Raw genomic sequence first — 22,982 nt, forward strand, 5'->3', positions numbered from 1 at the left:
AATTAATTTAAATTAAATTTAAATAGCAGCATGTTGTTAGTTGATTATATTTGACATCATGATTCTAGACATCTACCCAGTTTTTAAATCCATTTGGGGGCATTTGTTACATTGAAGTATTTTTTAAAATAATATACATGGCTATTTTATTCACTTATTAACTATATCTCTATACTTATTTCTGGTGGTTGCAATAATCACCTACCATAGACAGCAAGTTAAACAAGAACACTTAGTCTGAGGAGTCAGAAATACCAAAAAGGTGTCACTTGCACTTCAAGGAGTTGGCATTACTTCGGGAAGGATGAGTAAAACACTCATTTTCTTGGCTTTTCTAGTTTCCAGAAGCTTCAAATATATCTCTGACTGATGATTCCTCCCCATTGTCAAGGCCTACAGATCAGGCAATTCCACCTGACACTGCCATCCTATGTCTCACTTTCATTTTGATATTATTATATTCATTTCCTATCACTGCTGTAACCATTTTCTACTCACTGAATGGCACAAAAAGCCTATAACATATATTACTTATAGATTTGACATTAGAAATCTAAAATGGGTTTCATCAGGCTAACATCAAGGTGTAGACAGGCTTGTACCTCTGGAGGTCTTTTCTAGTTCCTTAGAAGAAGCCCAAACTCCTCTTGTTCTTGTCACAGTCAGAGGAACAGCAGCACCTTCAAATCTCCCTCTGGCTCTGATGTCTTCCTTCCAGACTGCATCTCTTCTACCTCTTTCCTTCATATGCACCCTTGTGCTCCCCAGGAGGCCTAGCCAATTAATCCAGGCTCATCTGGAAGTCCATTGTGGGCAGCCATGGTTTCAATAAATGTTGCTTTCCTTTTCTACACGAGGCAGTATATACACAGGTTACAGAGATTGAAGGGTGGACATGACTCATCCATGCCCACTCTAGTGTAAATCTCAGATTCTGTGTGCTCATGACTTCCTCTTTACTGTATCCTAAGAGACATGGTTGCATCTGCGACGTACACACAATAAGTGAATATTTACTGAATAAATTAATTTTCAAATTCCTTTTTAACATGTCATGGTTGTACATACCTGTAATCCAAATACTCAAGAATTGGAGACAAGAAGACCATGAGCTTAAAAAAAAAAAAAAAAAAAAAAAAAAAAAAAAAAAAAAAAAAAAACAGCCTAGCAGCTAGAGCAATGGCTCAGCAATAAAAAACACTTGCTTGGTTTGGTTCCCAACACCCAAATGGTGGCTCACAACAGCCTGTAACTCCAGTTCCTCAGACTTAGATCCCCTCTTCAGACCTCTGGGCACCAATCTCACATATGGTAAATATGCAAATATTCAGGCAAAGCACTTCTACATATAAAATAAAAATGAGTAAATCTTGGAGGAGTGAGAAGCAGCCAGCCTAGACTAGGAAAACATCTTGTTTCAATAAAACTTAAACTTATTTACTTATTTACTTATTTATTTATTTATATATTTTGGTTTTTCAAGACAGGGTTTCTCTGTGTGGCTGTACTAGAACTTGTTTTGTAGACCAGGCTAGCCTCCAACTCATGTAGATTCTCTTGCCTCTTCCTCTGAGTGCTGGGATTAAAGGCATGCACCACCCCTGCCTGGCCAAATTTAAACATGTTTGAAGAGCCAAAATAATTTCTCTCCCTCTCCTCCCTTCCCTTCCTCTCTCCCTCCCTCACTCCTCCCTTGACTGTGTATATGTGTGTTGGATATGTGCATATTCCCCTGTACAGACACAAGACTGTGGCCAGGTATGTGCACATATGTATATGCATAGAGGCCTGAAGATGACATCAAGTCTCTTCCTCAATCACACTCCACTTTTTTTTTTTGAGTCAGGGTCTCATACTGAGCCTGGAGATCATCCAATTCAAGCTAGACATGCTAGCCAGCTTACCTCAGGGAACCAGCTCTGCCTCCAGAGTGCTGGAATTACAGACCTATCTTTTCACTTTGTCTGATGAACCATCTCCCTAACTCTAAAATTTATTTTTAAAGAAATAATTTCTGGCTATGTATTTTGAGAATTAGATAATTTAAAATATAAAAGAATACAAAACAGTAATTTATATTACACTTTCAGGGAAATATTAAATTTTTTCTATATTATTTCTTTATAGAATCTTTTCAAACCTTCAAAACATTGAATATTGGTTTTCTGACATACATCCATGGTCTTACCCTCATAAAGTCATTTTACAAGTGTCTAGTTAACCTTCCTTATTAAAGAGGCTGCACCAGTGAAATGTAAACTTACATAAGCAGAATAATATCTCAACTGGTATTTTTATATAAAAGATTAGTTCCTTTGAGTACCTAACATAAATATCAGTGTCTCTCAGATGTGTTTTTATGAATATTTATCTACTATAAATTCCTTTAAACTCACAATGTAAAATCACATTATCTCTTAAAACATCTAAATCAACCAACAGAACATACGATGTTAATTCTCACTGGGGAATACAATAAGTATACAATGTAATAAATCACTTAAAATTTTACAATGAAGTAGTGGAATTACAGTTGAAGATTAGTTGCCATAGTAACTGAAAAATGGAAAGAAAATGAAAAATTCAGTCTAAGCAATTAGTAATATGATTACAGTTCTGTGTATCTTATCCATCACGATGGATAACATGCTTGCTATGTTGAAGGAAGTAGCCAAACATATTTCATAGTATAAAAACATCATGAACTATTTTATACATGTATATTTTTCCTAAATGATGTTTTTGGCACAAATGGTACTCCAAATACAATCCATACTAAAATTATTTGATTATTAAATTACTTTCCTTTTTCTTCTTTGTTGTTGTTCCTATGGTGATTGTTAGGATCAGTTGCTTTTTGAGATGGTGTCTTATTATGTACCCCAGTTGACCTCGGTCTAAAAACTAGAAAGTCCCAGCAATTTTTCCCATCTTCTTGCCCTTGAGAGCTGGGGTTTCTGGCATGTACAGGATATATAGCTTTCACATGGCTGCTGGCATCTGAACTCTTGTCCTCATGATTGCACACCAAATGCTCTTAGCCATTGAGTCATCTCTTTAGACCTAAAAGGTTTTGTTATTGGTGCATGTTTTAATACACTTGGGAAAAAGTTTCCAAAAGGAGAATTTAGAGATGGGCTTTATGATTATAGAATTTGGAAAGCTGCAATGAAAAAAGAATTTTGAGGTGGAGAGCAGCAAGCCTTGGGTTCACAGAGAGACTCTGTCTCAAAGAAATAGAAGATAATAGAAGACATCTATAGTCCTCCTCTCTGTCTCTGTCTCTGTCCCTATCTCTGTCTCTATCTCTCTGTCTCTGTCTCTGTCTCTGTCTCTCTCTCTCTCTCTCTCTCTCACACACACACACACACACATGCACCCACACAAACACACACACAAATAAGCCTTAAAAATATATATAGATGGGCGGGTTAAGAGCACTATATGCTCTTCCAGGGGATCTGATTTGATGCCCTCACACAGACATACATCAGGCAGAACACCAGTGTACACACACACACACACACACACACACACACATACACACACACACACACACACACACATATATATATATATATATATATATATATATATATATATATAGAGAGAGAGAGAGAGAGAGAGAGAGAGAGAGAGAAATAGAGTTAACTGTAAGCAAAAGCAAAAATACCAAACAGTTATACCGAAGATTCTCAAACATTTACTAAAGGACTTTCTAAGAACATTTAAATAAAATATATAAAAGGCACAAGAATATATATAATAATGTGTCTTCAATAATAATCACACAACATGACCCTGCTATCTGCTTGAGGAGGTGATAGCTGGATAGCTTTGCAACCTGAATGAGCAGAATCTACCAAATGGAATTCCCATCTAGATTATTGTCTACCTCAAAATGTCTGTCATACATACCAGTAAAAGAGAGACTGGAATGTAATGTGCTTTGGATGAAAAAGTAAAAATGTGAGCTAATTTTTCAGTGGAAATAAATATTTTGTGGTATTCTTATTTGAACCAAATCTTTGCCAAAGGTTTGTTCAAAATGTCTTATTCCCTCTGGTATGTGTTGGCTTAAAGACAACATTTTTAGCATCAATAAAATCACTAGGATTATAAACTATTTAAAATATGACATATTCATACATTATAATTTCTTTTTTACTTAAATAGTAAATTAATCTTTAAACATTCCTATTCTGTGCCTTTACCTCTCTTTCTCTTCATGGACAAGTTCATGTCTTACACACTATAGCATTTCTATAATCTAGCATAGTAACCAAAACATAGTAGATACCCAATGAATATTTACTGAATTTTAATTGCAAGTATTGTAGATAATTGCTCAATAATGATTAGATGCAATTCTGAGACTCATCACAGTAATTCCCATAGATAAGAGAAATGACTGACACCATAGTAATGAATTATTTGTGGAAAATTATGTTATATTATATTTATGATAGAAACTATCATCATCACATATAGATTAAACATTTCCAAGCCAAGAATTTCATGAACTCTTAATTAAATCATAGTCCTTTGTTTTTCATAATATCTTAATATCACTATAAACATTTCTTTATACATTAGTATAAAATTATACTAATACAATGGAAAACCTAAAAGATCACATTCCTCATTTCACTAACATCCAAGAGGCCCTTACGTTGAAAAAGTAGTGTGCAAATAAGAGAAATTACCTGAGTTAGTTATCAGTTAATTATAAAAATGTAAATGGTTATTACACAAAGTTAGTTCAGAAGTCAATATATTTGAATATATCCAAATATCTAGAAATTTTAATTTGTCCCTTAACCTTGTGGATATGTGATGGAAAGCCATCAGAAAACTTCACATAACCAAATTTTAAGGATACAATGACTTATATTCCCTAAAAAAGGCAAATTATATTCACATGCTTTTGGATGGCCAAGTACATGTCTCATTGCAGAGTCCATTTAGCTGGTAGCAGTGTGTTCTTTCTGTAGTCTCTAATTTAGCATGGATGCATTGGGGGTTGAGTTTTATTAAAGTGTACCATGCACTTTGACCATATTCACTGCCTGTCATCCTTTCCTGTTCACTCTCTTCTCCCACCACCCCTTCCTCTTCTCCAATAGTCCTCCTAATAATTGCATACCATTCATTTATACACAAATATATTTATATATGTTCCAGATTATATGAGAAAAAATATGATATTTGCATTCTAGAGAGTCACTTAACATGGTTGATTTCCAGTTCCAGCTAAGTTCTTACAAATGACATAATTTTATATTTTATGGCTGAAATATGATGAGATGTAAATAAGGAAAAAGATAACAATTAATCAAACTCCATTATACATACATATTACATTTTCTTTGTGTATTCACCTTTTGTTAGACAACAAGACTGATCCTGCAATTTGTCTACCAGACTTTAATCTTAACATTTCATGCACATGAACTAGAAATACAATGTAGAGATGTTTTTAATAGAGAAGATTTGTGTGTCTGTCAGTAAGTCATTCAGTCTTATTTCCTGCTTAGAATGTCTCAGAGTGAAATTCCAGCAGGACTCTGGAACATAAATGTTCACATATTTTATTCACGGTTTGTGAAGAAAGGAAATGGGAGAGAGAAACACAGAAATGGAAGAAGGGCAGACAGCATGATCTGAAGTGTTCTGGGCTCATGAAATACCAATACAGTGAATCACAGCTCCATATTCAGACTGAACATTTTCATACCTTCCAATTAACATTATTATAAAGAAAAATGAGAAATTAAGAAATGACAGTTCTATGGCCGGCTCTTCAGACAAGGTTCCACAGACAGTTAAAATAACGCTTCCTTCCATCTTTTAAACCCTCCATTTTCTATCCTCCTCTTCTCTTTTTACCTTCCACCTTTTCTTGTTCTATATGACTACTGCTACGACTTTATGGATGAACTGTCAGCTTAATAGGTACATTATGTTGTTGGGGAAAATTAGCACCTATAACTCAAACATCCTCCAAGAAATAACTGGAAACCTGGATCAAAACTTTAAACCCTAATTTAAAAGGACACAAATATGTCACCCACAGAAAATATGCATTATAGTCCCAATGACCAAACTGTGCATGATATACTCATAAATATTATAACACTAGTCTGACCTAGGTAAAGAAAATTTACATAAATATTCTGTTATTGTAGGCTTTCAGAGTTTAACAATACTATACCACATGCTTTGAAGAGAGCTCTGAGGCCCAGAGAATTTGAGTCACTTCCACAAAATCACTAAGTGAACCCATGGCAGAGCTGCAATTAGAATGCAGAATTCCTGTGTCCTGGTCCAGTTTGAAGTTAGAAGCTTTTCATTACAATTATTTTAACAATTCATTCATGGAAGAAAGTTACAGCCTGTTTAGTTGAAGCTCTCATCCCGTTAACTGCATGTTTCCATCTGTACAGAGTCCTAAAATACACCAGAAGGCAGACAGGCCCAAGAGATGATGAGCCTTCGTGTAAACACTCAGCCGATTGCTGGGGATTTTTGCCTGCTATTTTGCTCCAAGTCACTTTCAACCCACTGAAAAAGAGATGCCAAGCTACAAACAGGATCTCAGAGCTAACTAGTTTTGAGACAAGCTTCCTGATGAGACATCCATAAGGAAGAGTAATGATTACGGTAGATTCCACCTTCTAACAGGAAGCTACAATTTGTTCACAGAAAAATTGAAGTCTGGTTATAAAATAGAAAAATGTATCATGGAACCTTACATTTTATTCTCTTTCAGTTCAGCTATCTCACTCAACCGATCAGAATTGCTTGAATCTCTCAGAGGTACCTTCTTTCCATGGACTTAATGCTCTCTAAACCCTCTCTCCTGAGTTCCACTCACTGCAGACTGCACAGGAGCATAAGAGTTTGCTCAAATGTGACTTGAATCTTGCTGCTGAGATTTTTCAGAATGAAAAAACAAATCAAAACTTTCCATCACCTACAGTAGGAAAAGGAAGGCAGTGCAGGCAGAGAGGTAAAGAAGGACTTGGGAACACCCATTCAGAAGTCATTGTAAGGACTTGTTTATTGGGAATCGAATCCCAATTCCATTGACCAGTTCACCTGAGGCATGTCTGATATGGCAACTTTAGGTCTATATCTTGAGAAACTTTAAATCTTCAGTTCCTGTCATAATAGAATTGAGGTGATTGCAATGTTCTGATGGGGAATTTGTTGACAAGGATGGAGCATCTATGGCAAACTGAAATTCACCTTCCAGAGATGAGCCCTAGAGTCTAGCCAAGACAATGAGGCAAATGTCAGCACATTCTAACAGCCAGAGAATATTGGGAAAATGTTTCAAGTCCAAATGGCTGTATATGGAGCTCACATTACAAGAAAAACTTACTCAATCTGTACACTAAGCAATAACGAGGAGACATGTGGAGCATAGTAGTTCCCTGCAGAGTAGTATATCAGTAAATACTATAGCAGGCAATTCTGATAGGAGGTCAAGCTATGAGGGAGAGCCTCAAATTTGAAGTAAAATTTAAGAAGGTTAACAAGATGGCACCCAAACGTAGCGGCACACGCCTTTAATCCCAGCACTTGGGAAACAGAGATAAGCATATCTCTGTAAGTTTCAGGCCAGCCTGGTCTACATAGTGAGTTCCAGGACAGCCAGGGCTATGTAGTGAGATTCTGTCTCAAAAACAAAACAAACAAACAAAGAGGTAGCTCCCACACAAAATTAAGACCCTGGAAAGGCAAATGTAAATGTGGGATCAAAATTCTGAACATTTTTCCTTTAGAGGAAATTAAAAATATGTTTCCCATTTTAGAAAAATGAAACTAAATTAGAATGTCATGTATATCAAAATTGATTTTTTTCTTTATTAAGAACTAGACCTGCTCTTTCTTCTAGCACAGTGGTTCTCAAACTGTGAATCAGGACCTCTTTGTAGTCTGAATGACCCTTTCATAGGGGTCTTCTAAGACCATCAGAAAACACAGATATTTACATTACAATTCATAACAGTAGCAAAATTAAAGTTACAAAATAGCAAAGAAAATAATCTTGGGGGGGGTCATCACAACATTAGGAATTGTATTAAAGGATTACAAACAACATTAGGAAAGTTGAGAATCACAGTTCTATCATATTCCACTGAAGGAACAGATGTCAGGAACATGAGGCAGTTAAGGTGAGCTGCATATTTACCAAATGTATGATGCACACTTTACATGTCAATTGTATGGAAATATCATACATTGTACTAATTTAATTTCATTCCGTCATCCTCTAATTATATGAACACAAATATCCACAGCGGAACCTGGAGTGTCTTCTTTGGTTCATCTTAGATGAAGTCTACTACAGTTTGCCCTGATTCTATAAAAAAAGAGTTGAAATGACTCCAATCATTTCCCTTTTTAGCAAACTTAACAGATTCTGAGAATAATGAAAGCACTCTGAGCTTTAAGATTGTAAAAGACAGAGACTGCCGATGATTGGGGCAAAACTGTCCTCTGGACATGACAGGACTGTTGTACTCATGAACTTATAGCAGCTGTGGTTCCTGCACCATATCAAGCCAGTCAACATCCCAGCTTGGATGAAGGAGGGTCTTACGAATCCCAACCCTACCAGAGGAGCTAATGGCGGTGCAAGGATGATGGAGGTGCTTATGAATCCCAACCTCTCAGAGGAGCTAAAGGCAGTGATGGCTGCTATGGAAGGAAAGATGGGTTTTCTTTAGAGTCATGGTCCCCTGCTGTGCAGACATGCTCCAGTGGAGGGTTATACATTCATACATCAATGTAGGAAACTCGCATTGGACTCACTGGGCTATATTTTTTTAAATAAGAAGAGTATGGAGCTGAAAGGGGATATGGGGTGGGGATTGAAGGAAAGAGTAAGAAGGAAATGACAGAAATGTACACATGTATAGATTGTGAATGAATAAAATGTCATATTAAAAAATAAATAAGAAAAGATTAAAGCGACCAAGAAATTTTTCTAAAACCATCCAAAAATACATCCTACTATGATACTGTGCTGTTGGCCTTTGTCAATTTGAACAAACTTAGACACACCTGGATAGAAGAAATCCAATTGAGAAAATGTTCCCATCAAATTGCCTGTGGGCATGTGTGTAGTGCATTTTTTTTTTAAAATTGAAATGACACAACATAGCCCACTGTGTGTGTGGTGATCCTGGGTTGTATAAGGAAGCAAGCTAAGCAAGACAACAGGAAAGGCAGTAAGCAGTGTTTGTCCATGTCTTGGTTTCCATCAACAATGAGTTGTGACTGTAAGCCAAATAGACCCTTCCTCCTAAGTTGCTTTTGATGGTAGTGTTTTATCACAGCAGTGGACACTCAACTAAGACAGGCACCTTCAGGCTTAACTATACATTCCTTAGTAGAACTTTCCATTGTTCCTTTTTCATTGACCTCAGATAATTTTTTCTTTTCTTTTTCTGGTTTTGTTCTGTCTTGTTTTTGTTTTTTGTTTTCAGTACAAATTCTTGCAAAAAAAAAAAAAAAGATTATTACATCAGGGTATTTTCATTTGCCTTGAAATAGCCATTTTTCTTCTGGAAAAAAAATGGAGTTTCAAAGAAAATATAGGTTTTCTGATCAAATGCCAGAGAGATTTTATTTCTCAAACCAAGGCCAGAAATCATTTTGTTTTCTCATGATAGTCAGATGTCCACCATCCATCTTATCATAATAAATTTCAACTAAACCTTTTTAGTACTACATGAGAAACATGATTCTCAGAATTAAACTGTAACTTGTTACTTATGTAAGATAAAGCCCTGGAAAATTGAGAATGAAGAGGCTTTAAAAATATTTTGAAATTAACATGCATGGACCTGGTAGATTCTTTTACTGAAGGAGCAAATAAACATATAACAGGTAATGAAAGTAAGAAAAGTATCTCTAAAGTAAAGTATATTTGCTATAAGACCACCCCCATATCTTCAGAGCTACATAATAAGAAAACTTAAAGCTGATGGGCAGAGAACAACCATGTCGGATATCTCAGATTAAATAAAAGAATTTCATTGTAACAAATTATTGAGTAAAATTCTATCCAAATCTCTCTTGAATTAATCCCATCATGTTGTTGATTGCTGTTGTGGTTTCCTTTACATCTGTAGAACTGAGAAGCAAGAAAAGTCCTGCAGTCAGAAGGTTGCTTAGTACTCCAACCTCCTGGAGTGGAGGAAGTGAAGGGCATTCGCAGCCACTGGAGAATGAAGAGACTCACTGCAGCGTCTGGGAAAGATGCTCAACTCGCTACTACATCCAGGGAGTCCGGGAGCTGCCTTGTACATCCCTGTGCCATGAAGCCACAACTCTTACTGCAAATGTAAACCCAGAGCAAGGCAGGGTAGAAAGTTGGCTTCGCATTTTCCATAGAGACTTTTGAGGTATTTTTTACATATTTTCAGAAAATCAACGCTGAAGCAGACTGAGTTGGTAGAGACACAGAGTGGCATTGGGATATGGGTGGAGCATGCTTGGCTTGCTTGCCTCTGAGACAATCCAAGAGAAGGAGGGTGCACACCAGGAGGGCATGCAGCCTCCTGGCACAAGCTCACTGGGCAGCCTCTTTGTTTCCTTGCTTTTTGTCTTGGCATTAAAAAGATGACCATTAAAGGTGGGAACTACGAGGAAATTTTAAATCTGAGCCCATCTATCTGAACACACACACACACACACACACACACACACACACACACAGACGGCTTAAGAAAGTCTTTTGGCATATATAAGCACTAATGATATGGTTTTAGATATGCAGTAGGTAAAACTTGTACTTTGAGTTTTAATGCTAAGTTTTTATCTCTTTGAGTACAACTGTTCCATAACAAATATCTTTGTTCTTAAAAGCACCACAAGCATTTGTTACTTTGGCTGCTGTTACTATCGATATAATAATGATAACTATCATCTTATGAGCTACTACTAGTAGGACACAAGTGATAACCAGATAACATATATACTTGATAGCCATCCTATTAATTACTTGAAGTAAATTATATTATTATAATTTTGTGTATAAAGAAACCAAGATTGAGGAATGTGAAGAAAATTTCCAAGACTTGGCAAATATAATTTGAAAATCATGAATCTGCATTCAGTTCATTCACAACTGAATGAATAGTAATAGTAGTAATATTTTTGAAATTTTGACAAAAAATTTAAACTACTATATATGCATAAAATAACTATCACATACCTATTGGTTCTATAGAAAGGTATCAGTCATGACACAGCAAGTTCCCCAAGGAGATGAAGAACAGGCAAAAGATATTCTCAGAAAGGCTGAGTTCAAAACAATGGCTGATGTGTAAAATTAAAACACAAATATAATTTTTAAAAGTTAAAAAACAACAAAGATTTACTAAAAGGAAAAAAACATGAAATGAATTCATGGTATGGTCTCTGTTTCTCAAAAGACAGTGACTTAGCATCAATACACCTAACCACTTAGAGAACATATAGAGATATGAAAGAGGTTAATCATTGCAGACTAATCAACTAAAATACTGTAATGACCTGAGAAAGGATGCCACGTGATATTAACATAAATAAAAGTAATTATAGCTGTTTGCATAGAGGAAATGAGATCAGGAGCCTTGAGAGTCAGTGGGATAATTTTGACATTCTTTAGTTGAAGAAAAAAGACACAGAGTATTGATAATCAGTAGAACATATTAAGCGTGTTACAATGCACAAGTCAGAATAAATTGCCAAGTTGGAAAATTCTGAGGTAAACATAAGCTTTAAAAAATAACATTTCATCTTACAAGAACAGGTGAATACACACAAGGGAAGAAATTCTCCAGATACAGCTGATGCAGGGAGTTAAGTTCTGTGAGATTAAAAAGGGAGGAACACTGGGCTCAACTAAGAGAAAAGTAAAACCCAGTGCACTCTTAAGAGCAGAGGTTTGGAAAAAGAAGGAATGAGTGGGTGTGCATGTGTGTACATGGGTATGTGTATACATGTGTGTGCACACGTGTGTGTGTGTGTGTGTGTGTGGTCACAGGCACATGCGAGGACAAGCACATCGAGGGTGAGAACTACAAGTAACTTTATTGTGAGGTGAAGAATGGCAGGTCACATTAAGAATGTATAGAAGCTAACAAACACGACCATTGCTGTCTCTTCAAACTATGAGTTCCCGTGGAAGAATTAGAAAGTAAAAACAGGCTTACCTTTAGTTTTGGATTGTACCAGCAAAAAGGAGGTGTATTTATGTGCTGATAGGAAATGGCCACAAGAGAGACAAGAAGATGAATTTGGATGTTATTTTGGTAACCCAGGGATGGATGATAAGGGCTTGAACTGAGAAATTTGTAATAAAAGTGAGTAAGAGTTGTATATGAGCAATATTTAGTAAATAAAATGGCAAAATTAGTGACCGGTTGGAAATTCACTGACTGAATGATACAATGATATTACCATTAACTGACATAAGTACTATGTAAGAAAATAGCCCATTCTTGGAGGGTAGATAGTCAACTGAGTTTTAGATACATAAACTCAAAATGGTTCTTGGTGTCTAGACATGTACTCCAGAGTTCATGTGAAAGATGGGATTGGTGGGCGAGTTATGAGTTAGCATTAGTCACCAAGCAAAACTCTTGAAAGTGTGGAAACTTCTTGGATGACCGGAAAAGGCAACATCCTGACAGAACCAATAAAGAAGGAAACAAAGGAGTAGGCAGGAGAAAATGATAGAACCAATAAGCAAGGAAAAAAGACTAGGTGGGAGAAAAGGGGGAAACCTAAGAGTGAACAAAAACTAAAGGGAAGAGAGGGAAAACCTTCAGAGAACTAGCTTTCTGAAAGCCTAGAGTGGTCAGTGGTATTAGTGCAGGAGAAAGGCCTTATAAACTGAGGAGAAAGAGGGCATTGGATTAGTGTGTGTGCTACTCCTAACTGCCCCAGCCACTCCTAACCATACCAGCTACTCCTAACTGCCCCAGCTACTCCTAACTGCCCCAGCTACTCCTAACTGCCCCAGCTACTCCTAACTGCCCCAGCTACTCCTAACTGCCCCAGCTATTCCTTACCGCACCAGCTACTCCTAACTGCCCCAGCTATTCCTAACCACACCAGCTACTCCTAACTGCCTCAGCTACTCCTAACTGCCCCAGCTATTCCTAACTGCACCAGCTACTCCTAACTGCCCCAGCTATTCCTTACCGCACCAGCTACTCCTAACTGCCCCAGCTATTCCTAACCGTACCAGCTAATCTTAACTGCCCCAGCTATTCCTAACTGTGCCAGCTATTCCTTACCGCACCAGCTACTCCTAACTGCTCCAGCTATTCCTTACTGGCCTAGTTATTCCTTACTGCCCCAGCTATTCTTAACTGCACCAGATATTCCTACTGCATCAGCTACTCCTTACTGCACTAGTTTACATGGATCGGAGGGTCCAAAGTCAGAGTCCAGTGGGAAAAGTGAGGCACAGGAGGGATTCGAGACAGACAGAAAACCCAACTGAGCAGTTGGGCTCAGAAAGAAGACAGGAGTTCTGAGAGATGGTTGAACTTGCTCAGAGACTAGGAAGAAAGAGCCAGTAGCAAGGAGCAGTTGAAGAGGTCATGATTGAGACCAACCAGCACAGCACATGAGGCCAATCTGGGCTACAGAGTCAGTTTCCGGACAGGCTTGAAAGCTACAGAGACACCCTGTCTCAAAAAAAAACAAAAAAAAAAAAACAAAAACAAAAAAAAAAACAAAACAAAACAAAAACAAAAACAACAACAAAAAAAACAATAAGGCCAGGCGGTGGTGGCACACGCCTTTAATCCCAGCACTCGGGAGGCAGAGCCAGGTGGATCTCTGTCAATTCGAGTTCCAGGACAGGCTCCAAAGATACAGAGAAACCCTGTCTCAAAAAACCAAAAAAAAAAAAAAAAAAAAATCCATAGAATACTTCAAAAAAGTCTAAGATTTGTTTGAAGGAAAAAATTATGAAGCTGGAGCTTTATATCTATCATGACTGGGATAAATGTTCATATTCTGTGCCTTAGTTAAAGCTCCAGAATCCAATTGCAAGGCTGTGTCTTATTTCCTGACATTTTCAATGAAGGACTTGGAAGGTTGCAAAGCCACAGCAATGCCCAGAGCACAGTTTTTATACACAGTAGAGGGATTGAGGCTGACTCTCCTTGAGAAGTGACCATGGCATGCTTGTTCTCATCTAAAAACTGAAGCCACAGTTCTGAATGAAGACATAAAAGACATGAGAAATAAAACCATGATGCTATCTTCTTCCTAGATCTAAGCTGTGAAAAGTAAACATTTCAATTTGAACATTACACCAAAATGTTGAATTTATAAAGTTGCATGAATGTATTTATATTAATTTATTAACGTTGTTGACATGAATGATTTCTCCCTAAAAGGCAAGGAGTAGTTAGGAAAGTATTGCTTCACTGGATTTCTCCTTATTGAATAAATTCAGTAGAATATGGATCCACATTAATTTCATTTGAAGTACAGCTTATTTATAAAGATTAAGACAAGATAAAAATACCCCATACATTTGTACCTTAAAGACAAAGCTGACTGCTCCCGATGTACATGGGACATGGTGAGTGCAGCTCTCAGTCTTATATGAAACTGACACAAGAAGATATTTAAAGGTAAGGAAATTGTCTGTATCCTTCTGATTATTCTAATTTTAGTGGGAATTTTTTAGTTGTAAAATGATCAGGTACTATAGAGATAGCAAGTTGATAAAGTGTTTGCTATGGAAACACGAGAACCTGGGTTAGGATAAATGATGTCCACATAAAAAGTTGGGTTGAATTCCTAGCACAGGGGAGGCAGAGACAGGAGGCTTGCTGGCTATCCATTCTAGAAAACCAGTGAATGACCCTTTGTCCAAAACAAGACAGGGCATGAGAGGGCTGGGTCTCTTGTCACTCTTTCAGGGGACCCAGGTTTGGTTCTTAGTGCTCATGTGGCAGCTCACAACCACTTAGAATGCCACTTCCAAATCTGATACCCTGGCTTCTGAGGGCACCACACACACACACACATGCATAAAATAAAAATAAATGGATAATCTTTGAAAAATAAAAAATAAAATTGAAGGCCAAGAACTCATCTGGTAAATCCTGCCTCCCTTAACTTTATCTCCAGAACCCACATAAAAATGGAAGAAGAGAACCAATCCCACAAAGTACAGACAAACACACACACACACACACACACACACACACACACACACACACAGAGTAATTTTAAAGTAAAATTGAGAAGGAAAAGATGACACCTAATGGCAATTTATGGCCTCCACATACATGTGTACCCACACCCAAGTACACACACATGAACATGTACACACCCATGGAAAAAAAGTTCAAAGAGTTCAATTTTTCAGTAAATTGATAATATCTCATGTCATATCCTGCTCTCCAAAAATAAATCAATGAGAACAGTACATACAAGAATGTTAATTACCGCTAAGATAAATTTTGTTTTTATAACCATATGATAGATATTTATATGATAGATTAATTACTAGCAGTTCTAACCGTTTCCTCTTACCATTATTGTATCCCTCATATGAAAACATACAGTTCTCAATGTTGTGATCTCAGAGTCAAGAAACATTAGGTTAAAACGTCCCCAGTCCAACCCTAGCATATGCACCATGAGGCCAAAGACACATGATTTATCTTGACATGGAACAAACTGTATGGTTAGCATGATTTCGTACTGTCATGTCGGGTTAGCCCAATTCCAGTCTCCTTGCCACACCTTCTCAAGACAAGACCTCTTTCTGTTTTAGTCTCTTGCACTGAATGCATGTTTGGGATGGTCACGATAATCTCTTCCAGGCTTGAGGTGATAGTGTCAAGTATGTAAAATGTGGGAACGGGAGGGATGGGAGGTGAACTCACATTTACGAGGAAATATATCAAAATTATACATGTCCTCTGTATAGCAGAATTAGTCACCTAGCACCATGTGGAGGTTAGGTTTTGAATTACTTTTCCTCAAATGATGCTAAATTTATAATGGTTTGCCAACAAACTTCAGTCAGCCTTACAAGTAAAATGAATAACCTGGAAATCAAAGTCCCAGAGTTTACACTTTAGTGGACAGAGGCTACATACCACATCAATATCAGAAGAAGGCTGGTCAAAGACTTAACATAGTGCTTCACCACTGTGAACAAAGGTCATCCACAGAGGTCTGATTCTCAGACCGTATTCAGCCTTACTAGATATATTTAAAAAGGATAAGACCTGAAAGGTGTGTCAGTAACCAGATCTGCGGGTGACCCCTTATGCAATACTAAATCACACACTGCACTGGTCAATATAAAAGATTCTCTAACCTCCCATGTAGAGAGAGAAGTATTCAGAATGATACTTCCCTGTGGTTTAGAGAAAAATTATATATTTATTACACACACACATTTCTGTTGTATTCTTGGCTTTTCAGTCTGCTCAGAAGTGAGCAGAACCCAGAGTGCACCACTCAAGTATTTTGTCCACTGAGACAATTCTTTCTAGTGTCCTCAGTAGCAGAGCATTGTACCATCATGGTCCACCTAAAGATCAACATAGTCCCACCCATTCTTGCATATTTGTGTGACCATATGCCTAAATTACAGCCAACCATAAGTAAGTTTAAATGTTTTGAAGACATGAAGGATTTCATTTAAGCAATGTAGAGTCATGGCTTTCTTGTTCTCTATCCAGATGCCTAGGAAACTACATGCAATTGCTGGATCTCTAGCAGCCACCAAGGACTGTAAAATCAATGACTATATACTAGGGATAAAAGAACAGAGAGAGAAAAAGATTGAGTTCCCACCTATATTTTTAACGTACCACCTCTTCACTCTACTTGAGAGCTTCTTTTGCATAAGAAAAAAGTGTCTGTTATAGCTTTCTTGATTGCAACTGTGTTCTAACACATGAAGCACTCTAAAATAAATAGTAGTGAGTGTAGAACAATGTATGAATGTGAATATCTTAGCGATATAGTCATCCTCTGTTCCTTTGTACCTCCTTTGAAATAACATCATCCAAGTACTGCTGAGTCTCACACATCTAATGCTTCCTGTCTGTATTCCTACAAGATAAATCACAGATGTAATATCATAAAAAAAAATTCTAGAGACCCCAATATTAAAAACAAAAACAAATACAAAAACACCTGTGTGCACTTTTTCTCTTGCTAGTTTAAAGCTAGCTTGGGATCAAGTTTCAGTGTAGGGTTGTAGCACGGGTATTGACAATTTGTAATCCATGAGCCTGATTTGGCCCTTAGACATATTAAATTTGGCTTGTGCAATGCTTTCTAAAAAAAAATGTTAATTTGGAATGCTTAAAGTGGGCATGCATGTGTCTTCAGTTCTCCACAAGTCCCATCATCCCCTGCTAATACACAGAACTATTGCATCACTGTTTATGTTGCATGCCTAGCTTCTGGAAGCACTGAAGTTCACAGTATGTACTCCCTTCTGAAACTTCTTTCTTTAAAACTCATGCAGTGTTGAATAAAATGATTCATACCGAAGACTATTCTCTAAGGTTAAGTATGCCTAGTGCTAATAACAAAAATGTGCACAGCTCTCTAGATGTTACATTTTGATTTGGAAATAAAATTTTACTGTAAATGGCCTAGTATTTTTCTCTTACAAAAAAACAAATGTGGAACATTCCAAAGCCTCCCTACACCATACACACCAGAAGGAAGGATGGGGTGTGGGGGGAGATCTCGAAAAGCTGATTTTAACATCTTGGCTCTGATTTTGGCTACATTACTTTCAACTAAAGTTAGCTTAACTCCAAAACTCTTCATTTTTAGTTTCTAACAAACTTTTAAAATCTAAATCAATCTTTAAACTTTAGTGAGCGGTTCTATTTTGACCAGAATGTCTAAAACTTTATTTACTCTATCCTAGCATCCATATGTGTTCCTGTCAGGCTGACACTGTGCTTACATGTCATATTCCACAGTCAAAAAGAAAATAGCTATACTTTAAACTAACAAAAGAAAAGGCTAAGCTTATAAGTATATACTTACAAATAATGCCATCTTTATATAACACATATTCAAAGGAACACAAAGGAAGTACTATCCATGCTACTTACAGCAACAAATTGAAATTTGTATATTCTTGACATGCAAGCCTTGGACTTTTCTTTAATAGTAAAGCATTCTCCACATTTACTCTTCCTCAAAAACTAAAATTACATGGAACTACTAGAATCTGACAGGGGAAATAAAGTAAAACAAGTGTCCACACAATATCAATGTGTGCCCATGTATGCATGGAAAGGGAGTGTAAGTTAAGTAGCTCCAAATACACTAGATTACTGAGTTACAAATACTATCCTTACTTAGACATACACTTTTCTGCAATTAACTCTTATCACATCTATTTGAATTGCTATCCACAATGTCTATTAGAGAATTTATTTTCTTTGTAAAAACCTGTAGTTTGGGGCTTAAGTTTCTTTGCCTTTTAATGACACTAGTGTAAAAGAGATTGGTTCGGAGGCAGAACTGTTTTTGAACCAACCTCATATTCTTAATTTATGTAAATGAATATTAGAGAAAAGTAAACCTCTTTTTTTCCAGTAGCACCTACAAAATAAATGGGATGACTTAGAAGGTTTTTAGTATCTGGCCTACCCTACAAGACTCTCAAACATCTGCACATAGTCCATTACTTCCACACTTTACAAAAGTTAAGCACATAATTTTAATACAAGTTGGAATGAAGTCTGTAGGACATTTTAAAGTTGGCCCACTGGTGGGGGAGGGGAGCGAGCAGATTCCTGATCATCAGACTTTTTACTGTTATCCTAACACCTCTTTGTTCTCCTCTTTCCTAACTTCTCTGTCCTTGCATTTACAAGCAACGCATACTTTTCGTGGCATTGTGAGGAAACATGTTAAGTCTCACCTTTTATAAATTCCCTCACTTTTTGAAACATAGAAACTGACTTAAAAAGTTTCAAGGTTTTAGAAAAGGGCCCCCTCTATGGGACTATGACAGACTTGAAATTCATCTCCAGAATCTTCCTTTCTCTCCTTATAGTTTTCTAGAACATATGGTTGCTAAACACAGTTTCTAAACATTTTTAGAGGGAAAAATACAGGGAGGCGGGAGACAAATGTATAGAGAAGCGTTGGTGCACACATGAAAAAGACGGTAACAGACATACTAACACGTGTGCTAAGTTAAAGACTGAGTTCAGTGCTAGCAATGGTTCAGATGTATGCTGGCCTATTGCAGATGAGAACGCCTGAACCTGGCATTTCAACCCTCGAAAGTTAAGGATTTAATAATCAATGGAGCCAGTTGTTTTCATTGTTGTCTTGTGTTGTTTTTTATAATATTCCATAATAGCCCTGCCATTTTGCTTACCAACATGACCCAAGCAAGATATACCTTAAAAGGAAGGAAAGAGAAAAGGGAATGAGCAGAAGGAGGGAGGAAAGAAAGAAGGAAACAAGGATCTAAGGCAAATGTCCTTATCAATACTCCAAGCCAAATTAGTTATATATAAGGCATGCTGATTTCCTGCCTTCAGCCATTCCCCACCCTCTCCACCCCCCACCCTCATACCCGGGAACCACACTGTCCGGATAACCAAGTCAGTGGGGTGGGAAAATACCGCAGTTTAAGAAATCTGGCTTCTATCAGTCTCTGTCATAGAGAAATAAACTTGACTCTATCTCAGTAAGCAAACACGATTTTCAGATCACAGATGAAAACGTTGGGAAGGGAGGATGAGGCTGTGAGGAGCAAGACAAAGGAAATTCCAAGCTATCAGAATTGCCGCAGAGGATTTTTTTCTAAACAAAGACTTTCATGAAGCTGCTGAAGTTCTCACAGGAAAGACTCCACCCTGCCCAGCTTCTGCAGCGGCGGCTTTCCCTGCTCAGAAAGCGCCAGCCCACACAACTGACTGGAACTAAAAGTGCCTTCGGGGCTCCGTTTTAAGCACTCTTCTTTTCTTTTAAACATCCCACACTTAGGTTCAGGCAAAAATACTGATCTGATCCTGGCTCTTCCTGGATGTCAGAGCCTACTCTGCCAGGACAGGCACAGAAGCTCCAGAGTCAAGCCGTTTCCCAGGTGCAAATCCCACAGCCCCCTTCTCAAACTTCAAACCAGAATCTCCTCTTCAGGCTCTTCCTGAAGCTTACTTAACATTCCATCTAGTTCCCAAACCAAGCCATAAACACCATAAGCAAAGCAAAAGGCAAACTCACCAATCTCTTGTTCCTGGGCTTTTATTGAGACACAGTGCCCTAATAAAATAGTGAGAATGAGCAGAGGTCTTGCTACCACCCAGTTTGCCATCACGTCTAAATATGAGACATGGGTCCTCCTGGGGATGAAGAGTAGATACTGAGGTCACTGCAGCACCCTGAATTCCGCTGGGGGCTCTTTTTCAGCACCAGCCCCCAGGCCGCCTCAGCCTGTTTCAGCACCAGCTCCGGCACAGTCTGCGAAAACTTTTTTCAAGCGATGCAGCTTTAAATAGGAAGAATGCTGCCTCCACTTCGTTTCCTGCCCCTTTCAGCTTGTTCAGGCTCATAACCATCCAGTGTCTGCCAAGCAACCGTCTGATTGATGGTAAACAACCAAATCAGAGCGCGCGCTCTGCGTCTGGAGTTTTCACTACTTCTTGTAGATTTTAAGCGCAGATGGAGCAAAACGGAGACAAACTTTTATTTCTTTTTGTTGAGTGTGTGTGTGGTTTTTCTTTTCTTTCTTTTTTTTTTTTTTTTTTTAAAGAAAGCCTATTAGAAGGAGTTTGATCCTCCCCTCCTTACCCATCCCCCAGACACACACCCACTGACTTTTCCAGAGACACTAAAAAAGCTTTAGGGAGGATGTACAGCCTGTTAGTGGAATTTTTCTTTTCTTTTGCGTTTAGGTAATTCAGATTATCTTCGCCACCTTACTCCTTTAAAAGGTCCTATTTTTAACCCTTTCTTTTGACTGCACAGGAAGAGTTCTTGTCTCCTTTCTCTTGCCCTGAGAGGATTCTTGAGGAAGAGGCAGGATAGAACAATTGCAAAATGAACTTGAGATATTTTGAATTAACTTATTTCCACACTTCCTAAGGAGCAATATGTGACGTTTTCCTCGTCATAGAGCATGTTATTATGTTAAAAAAGAAAAGTCTACCGAAGGTTGTGTAGACTGAGGAAAACACATTGCTTTTGGCTGCTGAAAGGATGGGTTCCGGCATCAGATCTGCCACTCAGCAATTTTGTGAATTACACATAGTCCTTATCTCTGTGCACTCCAATTTTCTTGTAAAAAAAAAAAAAAAAAAGGCTTTTCCCTGACCAGTGTGCAGGGTCTGGTGACACTAAAATGAGTGATGTGCTATTAACTACATTCCAAATTGCAAAGAGCTACATAAAAGTGCATGGTGCTGTTATTAACTTTAAACCAGCTTTCCAGGGAACATGGTAGTCCCAGCTGCACATTCCTGTTAAGAGCAAAAGCCATTAACTTTGTGCCCTACTCAGGTTGCGCAACATCTAAACGCCTTCAGTGCATTTGAAACAGCCCAATATATTTGGTACTGTGAGTCCTCAGTGATCATGACTATGTCGCACACAATGTGAGTGACTCAACTGTTAATAGTTATTCGGCACTGATCAGGTACCTTGAGCCACACTGAACACTCGAGGGAGGATGGCTTTGGTAGTTTGAATGTAATTGTCCCCATAAGCTCATAGTGAGTGTCATTATTTGGAGGTGTGACCTTGTTGGAGTGGGTACGGCCTTGTTAGAGGAAGTGTGTCATTGTGGATGTGGCCTTTGAGGTCTCATATATGCTCAAGCCACACCAAGTGTTTCAGTTCACTTTCTGCTGCCTGCAGATCAAAGATGTGCAATTCTCAGCTCCATCTCCAGCCCCATGTCTGCCTGCATACCACCATGTCCCACCATGATGATAATGAACTAAACCTCTGAACTTTGAGCCACCCAATTAAATGTTTTTCATTATAAGAGTGGCCATGGTCATGTGTCTCTTCATAGCAATAGATACCCTAACTAAGACAATGGCACACTAGAAACTAAGGCCACATCTATCCTCTTTAAGAAACATATGTAAGTGAGGAAAAAATATGTCTATGTGAAACAAAAAACATAAACCAAATATATAACTATGTGTGAAATAATTTAACCCAAAATAAATTAAAAAAGAAATAGTCTATAATTAGAATAGGGATATAGATTTGGTTTACTATTTAATTTCCTTAATAAAAGAAATCCAAGATGCTTCAGTTTAAGAGGGGCAGGTAGACTCTGGAGAAGTTCCAAGAACAGCTTTCTAGCCCTGTACAGTGACTTCCCTCACCAACATAGCTGTTCCCATGGCTGTCTTTCTCCCACTTAATGAATGGGCTAAACGAAGAACAAAAATCAACCTTCTTCTAATTCCTAGAACAACATCTGAGAAAAACCATGACGGCAATAATCTTGTTAACCCCTCATCAAGGAAATTTCCTTTTGCAACAGATGGAGATCACTTCAGAAAACTACAACCAATTAAAATACAGAGTTGTGTAGCCAAGTCCCAACAGAAACATCTACAAAGCAGCTCCTGAACCTAAGGCCCAGAGAACTAGGAAGCAGAAATAGAAAGAGTCAAAGAATCAAGAAGTTTTCTAGAGGACAGTGTCCCCTAATAACAATATCAGAAGCTACACCTATAAAGCCTCACTACCATGACTGCCTAACCATGACACCAATAGACATGCCAATGCAGACAAAGGAAAGACCAGGAGGCCTCAGCCTGACACTGATAACTACAGACAACTAAGGAATGCTGAGCATGGCAGAAATAGCCTTCCCTAGGGAAGAGCATACCAATTGGTTATCCAATACCAAATGGTCAGCCCTGAAAATATACATGCAAGTAACCTGATACAGACTGGGTAGGTTGTATTTATGCACT

The 22,982-nt window shown here is 37.8% G+C and overlaps 1 protein-coding gene across 2 annotated transcripts in view; it reads right to left on the minus strand.

Moving 5' to 3' along the window:
* Col5a2 (collagen type V alpha 2 chain) overlaps positions 1-20,591 on the minus strand; it is a 130,042-nt gene extending 109,451 nt beyond the window's left edge. For both annotated transcript variants that reach the window (XM_036173707.1, XM_036173706.1), the window contains exon 1: positions 20,269-20,591. In XM_036173707.1, the coding sequence (XP_036029600.1) occupies positions 20,269-20,359 (91 nt within the window). In that variant the 5' untranslated portion in view covers positions 20,360-20,591. The remainder of the gene's footprint in view (positions 1-20,268) is intronic.
* Positions 20,592-22,982: the final 2,391 nt, after the last annotated feature.

This window comes from Onychomys torridus, chromosome 23 (genome assembly GCF_903995425.1).
Source record: "Onychomys torridus chromosome 23, mOncTor1.1, whole genome shotgun sequence".
NCBI lineage: Eukaryota > Metazoa > Chordata > Mammalia > Rodentia > Cricetidae > Onychomys > Onychomys torridus.